The sequence below is a fragment of the Corapipo altera genome, unplaced genomic scaffold (assembly GCF_003945725.1).
Source record: "Corapipo altera isolate COAL_440 unplaced genomic scaffold, ASM394572v1 53, whole genome shotgun sequence".
Lineage (NCBI taxonomy): Eukaryota > Metazoa > Chordata > Aves > Passeriformes > Pipridae > Corapipo > Corapipo altera.
In genome coordinates, this window is record NW_020884900.1 from 5,787,284 (window position 1) to 5,793,181 (window position 5,898).

The window sequence follows — 5,898 nt, forward strand, 5'->3', positions numbered from 1 at the left end:
GGAAACAGCGGCTGCGCGCCGAGTTCCGGGCATGGCGGCGGCTGCGGCGGAGCGCTATTGCCGGCGGACACGGTGTCCCTCCGGCCCCGGGAGCCGGGAACAGGGAACCGGGAACCAGGAACCAGCCACGGGAAGTGGCCCCTCTTCCCGTGTTTGTGAATAAATGACTTCCCCGCAAGCCCCTGGTAGCTGCCCGGCGGGGCCGGCCCCACAGCACCGAGGCGCGGGGGCCTCGTCCGCTGCCCCCCCGGGTTTCGGGGCAGCCCCCGTGTGAAGCGGCTGGTGTGGCCCCAGCAATGCGTGTGAAAAAGATAAAAAAATGGATCCTTGCCAAGGGCCGTGGGAGGGCAAACAGGTCAGAGGGTAAAAGCCTATGAAAGGCTTTTAAGTGCGGTGAACTCGAACGCAGTCACGGAATCACAGAAACATCCAAGCTGGATGGAAGAGAACTCTGAGGTCATGGAGTCCAGCCTGCGACCGAACACCACCTTGACAGCCTTGACCAGGGCACTCAGTGCCACGTCCAGTCTGTCCCTAAATTGGAATAAACATGGATGGCATCCACACCTCTCTGGGCAGTCCATGCCTGTGCCTTATCATGCCTTCTGCCAAGGAATTCTTCCTTATGTCCAACCTAAACCTCTCCTGGTGCAGCTTACATTCTCTCATCCTGTCACTAACGCACTGGGATGGGGGCTTTTTGCAGGCATTAAGCCCCCCACCCACAGGGACACAACCAGACATGCCAGGGCAAGGTACCCTGGGTGAGAAGTGGGTCATTGTTTTATCTCAGGTCTGTGCCCATGCCTGAAGGTAAGTCACCCTGAAGAGAGTTATAGGTACAGACCCTGCTTAATGAAGTGAAGGGCCTTCTCCTCTAGGGTGATTTGCCACATGGCATGAACCAGCAGCAAGGCACAGGTCTGCTAAAGAGGTGTCCAGATCATGAACTGCTCCTTCTGTGATGCTGGCCTGATCCTGCCTCCCAGGCAAGTGGCTTCCAGTGAGGACTTGCTGCTGTCACATTGGTCCTGCTGCTGGAGAAGAAGGGAATGTGATTTGCAGAATCCCGCATCATGAGAAACTTGGGACACCCAGCAGTGGGGTAGGCCCAGGCTGACTGTAAACCACATTGGTGAATTTGGGTCCTCAATATCTCTTTTTGATAAGTTATATGGAAGAAAATACAGTTTTCAATATTTAGCATGCAAAATCCTCTCTTCTCATCTAAACAGGAGTGGTTTGCAGGCAGAAGAGTAGTCCAATACTGAACACACCTGGTTCCTGCCCCACCTCTTCCTTAGCATCATGTACTAACATGACAGCAGAGATGCTGTTGGCATGCAAGTCCAGGGGAAGGTACTGATACCACTGTTGTGAAAGTGCCTCCTATGTGTTGAATAAGCATATAATTTCTGTTCTGGCATTCTCTACCTCACAGCAAGGAGAGAAAGTATACAGGAACATCACAAGAGTATTGCATCCAATGACTCTGCACAGATTTTTCTTCTTTGTGAAATGTATGCTGGGTAGGTGTGTTAAAAGCAACTTGTAACAAAATAAAGAAACCCAGTAGTTTACAGAAGAGCTCTACTCTGAGCAGTAGGTAGCTCTATGATGAAAAATGATTTTTTTTGTTGTAGTACTTGCTCACAGGAAGTGTTCAGAGTGTATTTGACTTCAGCGTTAGAAATGTGGGTTTCCTAATAAGGGAAGGTGAATACCAGATGAAGGGGTTATAATGGAATACCCAGTATTAGTAGAGCAGCCAGGATTGACAGCTCAACAACAAACACCTACCACAGCTGCCTCAGTGCAGCTTTGACAGAATAGGATGCCTACAGAGTGACAGGGTAACAGCTGGATGCACTGCAGGGACCAGCCTCACCTGAGACCTGTAACAGTGACCTTCCCATTCCTTGCCTGAGACCCCATGAGATAAGAAGGTGCTGGTTACCACCCATTGAGATCAGCAGGGAGGATACCATGGGAAGACCCTGTGCTACCTGCCAGGTGCCCACTGACCCCAGGGAGGAACCAAATCCCAGCCTTGTTGGTTAATGGTGTGTATTATTCTTTCAGATGTCCTTTTTTCTCTTCCTCTTTACCTCACTCTTCGTGAAGTAAGGCTGTTTTGCTACACACTTTTGAGCACCACTTTCTTGTCTTTTTCATGGGTAAAATTACTACTTTTCTGTCTGTGCCTTCTCATTAAGAAGGTCTTATGAGGGAGAGGGTATATGTAAATAAAGAAATGAGTCTTAATGAAATATTTTTTCAAAAAGTTTACTAAAGGAGTCATATATACAATCATAAATATAAACATCTCTTTAGCCTTTGCTCTCAGATGCAACTTCTTGTGCCTTGCAGCTATTGTCTGAAGCCATGGTTCCTTTGTGATAAATGAGTGTGTCACATTCCTTCAGGTCAAGGCAGAAAAGTTACAGGCACAGCTAAAAACTACTGACAAAAGTCAGACCTAATTTCCTGGACTTCTTGTATACACATCTCCATAGACAGCTTCTTCAGGGATATCAACTTTATTAATAAAATAACGGTCTGTGGTTAAGTTTTATTTTCATCGTTTCTTTTGTTCTATAAACAAAGTAATTAGGTTAATAACATATGTATTTAGATCTAGGCATACTTAAAATATAAAAGAGCCACATTTTAAACACAAAAGGATTTACTGTAGAGTTTTCAGCATTGTAGGTCTGATATTGCTTTAACATGTAAACATGGCAGTCTCCCGAGACACATGTGAAGAACACTTCCATGATTACAGTTGTCTTCTAGACAGCCATGGATCTTGACAGTTCTAAAAACAGACTCAATGTGCAAATGCAAAGATGAAATTAATTTTTTTTCTTTCCTCTGAGTGCAATTCTACAAGTTCCTGAAGGTAAGAAAACCTTCATTTGGCAAATAGAAAATTACAATTTGAAGACAACCAAGAAAAAAAAAGAATACAACCTGCAAACAAATTATACAAAAGGAAGTCACAAAAATATTGCCCTTTAAAAGGCTACACGTGTGGTCATTTTTAAATGAAAACACTACACATTAAGTATCCAGGAAAAAACATCTGTGTTCTCTATCAGGAGCACACCTAAAATGCAAACACACCCAGTGAGCCATCCCCTGCCACCACCAATGCTGTTTTTCCCATGCTTGTCCCCTTCTCGTGTTAATCCTTTCTCCACTAAAAGCTTAAATAAGTCTGTTTTCTACAGATTTCTTAAGTTAAAATAAGTGAATTATGACCAGAATAGAAACAAAACTCAGTGCAGTAAGGCCACAAAAGCAACGCCATAGTCCCAATCCTCCTGGCAGAATTAATCCAGCACAGTCCGAACACAGAAAAATCTTCAGTACAGACATACTTGTGAAGATCAGTCTGTGCATGCAAGTTAACATGAGTCTGCCAATAACCAAATGTGCAGGAATACTGCAAGCAGCTTAGTGACAGTTCCCCTGGGATGGGACACATTTGGCAGTTTATTCTCCTGTAGCCCTTACTTATGTGGCTTATCTTTCTTTCCCTTCCAGACAGGGCACAAAACTCAGAGCAAGCACTCCACACTTAGACCTGCAAAACCTCTAGTCACTTAGGACAACACTGCCAATTGAACAAAAAATCACATTAATTCTTCATCAGGCAAACATGCCAGTTTCATGTGTGACTCAAATGACAGGTTGAACTCTGGCCACCAAAAGCAAAAAGGAAACTTTTTTGCTCACCTTGCTCTGCATTTTGCTCATTCTCAAACAGTGAATCTAACCCTGTTCCCAAAATTTCATTTCTCATCCCCAGCCAATGAGAGTCATAGTCATTTACTGTCTCCAGCACCTGCTGCCCATATGATGTGGCTAGAGTGGCAAGTGTCCCTTGATACCCCCCTTCATGTTTTGGAAGTATCAAAGGAGGACTAGCATTACTAGCCTCAAGCAGAGGTGAACTGTGCCTCACCTGCTCCAGCTCAAGCTTAGGTTCCCCTTCACCATAACTGAAAGCAAAGCCCTTTGCAAAGGGAGAGGTGTTTGACTTGATACATGAATAGTTCTCAGCACCCAGGCCCTGGTTAGCACTGATATAGTTAAAGAGAGGCCTCCTGTACATGTTCTCTTTAGCTGCCAGGTACTGGTGATCTTCTATACAAGTCTGGAAAACATCCGCATCTGAGTAGTGGTTTTCAGGGAAAGATTTCTTCAGGTGCGGATAGTCCTGTGCCTGCTGCACAGGGAGCGAGAACTGAGGGGGACTCCCCATGCTTTCCGCACCTAGTGGGACCCCTTTTCCCACGCAGTCCAAACCGAAGCGAGCTGGGGTCTGACCCTGAGCTCCAAAAGTGTTATCCAAGCTCCTGAAATGCATGTCGAGCCTTGAGTACGGCTGTCCCGAGTAAGACGGCGGCTGTCCGCAGAAGTTCTGGCTCCCTCCTGGCAGGCCTGGCTGCGGGCACAGGAGGCTCCGCTCCGCTCCAGGACCCTGCGGCGCCCGTGGCCGCTCCTGGCCGCCGCACCGGGCCGGCTTTGCCTTGCCCGGCCGGGGGTAGGCGGCGGCTTCGCTCTTCTTGTGGTTCAGCTGCCGGGCTCTCCTGTTCTGGAACCACACCTGCGGGACCGGCAGAGACTAAGTGCCCGGACCACCGGGAAGCCACCCCGCTGCCCGCCCGCCCGTCCTCCCGGCCCGCCCCTCTCACCTGGATCCGGGATTCGGGGATCTCAGTGAGGTTGGAGAGCTGCTCCCGCAGGGCGATGCCGGGGTACGGCTCTTTCTCGAAGGCGCGGACCAGCAGCTCCAGCTGTGCCTTGCTGAACGTGGTTCTCTTGCGCCGGCCTCCTTCTCGCCCCGCGCCGTGACCGGCGGGGCGCGCCCGGGGCTCTCCTGGGGGAGACAGCGGGGACAGGCGGTCAGCGGGGCCGGGCGGCGGATCTCTGCCCCAACGGCCCCGACACAGCCACCGATACCGACACAGCCACCAACACCGACACCAACACCGACACCAACACCGCCACCAGGCCCACGGCCGCCCGCCCGCCCGCTCTGCGCGCCCCAGGGCTGCTCACCGGCAGGTCCGGGGCTGGCGGGGATCAGGCTGGCGAGCTCCATGGGGCCGACGTGTGCGGGCGGTGGGGCGCCTCTGGCTTCTCCGCGCCTTATGAGTCCTTCACCCCGGCCCTGAGCGACCCCCACCCACCCAGCCCGGCCCCGCCAATGGGCCGGGGCCGCCGGGGCTCCGAGGGTGACTCAGAGGCGTCTCCCACACCTCCATTGTCATCCCATCACCAAAATACACATAATAAGGGCTCGCCCCATACAAGGAGCCAAAGCGTCTCCCAGCGAAGCCCCCGCTGCCACCACCAGCCCATCCACCTTTCTTTAATTCAAATGGAGAGTGGATAATTCAATAAAAGAATCTTTCACCTTTGCTTCAGCTCTCTAAGAGTGCTCTCCTTTTCTCTGTACCGTGGGCCCAGAGCTCTGCTGGAAACCCAGTACTCCTCCAGATGCAAGGAGGCCTCCACACTGCCCTTCTCCCAACGGGAAACCATCCCAGCTCTTACTACACCCGAATGACAAGTCCTTGTCTTCCCCGTTTGGTTACCCTGCTCCTATTTCCATCCATGGGACATTTCTCATCGACTTAACTGCAGTAAATAAAATGCTGGTGGCTTTACTAGACATTACATTAACACCCACTGTTCACAATAAAGGACAAAGCCCTCCCCCAACACACTCGGGGAGTCACCCAGGGGACGTGGAGCAGGCTCCTTCCCAAGTGCATGCTGAAGAGCTCAGCACAAGGTTTTCCTTTCCTATGGCAGCTTTTTTCTCTCCAGACAGCTCTGCTCATCCAAGTCAGGTACAGAACAAGCAAGGTCTGTGCTATCAGC

The 5,898-nt window shown here is 50.2% G+C and overlaps 1 protein-coding gene across 1 annotated transcript; it reads right to left on the minus strand.

The window, feature by feature from the left end:
* Nucleotides 1-2,524: 2,524 nt before the first annotated feature.
* Nucleotides 2,525-5,113, minus strand: LOC113950194 (diencephalon/mesencephalon homeobox protein 1-like). Its single transcript, XM_027649692.1, has 3 exons — nucleotides 4,972-5,113; nucleotides 4,704-4,888; nucleotides 2,525-4,615 (listed from the first exon to the last, which is right to left on the minus strand). Exons 1-3 carry the CDS (start codon nucleotides 5,111-5,113, stop codon nucleotides 3,674-3,676), a joined length of 1,269 nt encoding a protein of 422 aa, XP_027505493.1. The 3' UTR covers nucleotides 2,525-3,673.
* Between the last annotated feature and the right edge of the window lie 785 nt (nucleotides 5,114-5,898).

Bases quoted from the DNA above. Each gene is read 5' to 3' on its own strand.
- LOC113950194 (XM_027649692.1), bottom strand. From the start codon at position 5,113: ATGGAGCTCGCCAGCCTGATCCCCGCCAGCCCCGGACCTGCCGGTGAG. The intron at 4,889-4,971 runs GTATCGGTGGCT...TGTCTCCCCCAG, and splicing joins CGGTGTTGGTGGCTGTGTCG to GAGAGCCCCGGGCGCGCCCC. The intron at 4,616-4,703 runs GTGAGAGGGGCG...CCGGTCCCGCAG, and splicing joins TCCCCGAATCCCGGATCCAG to GTGTGGTTCCAGAACAGGAG.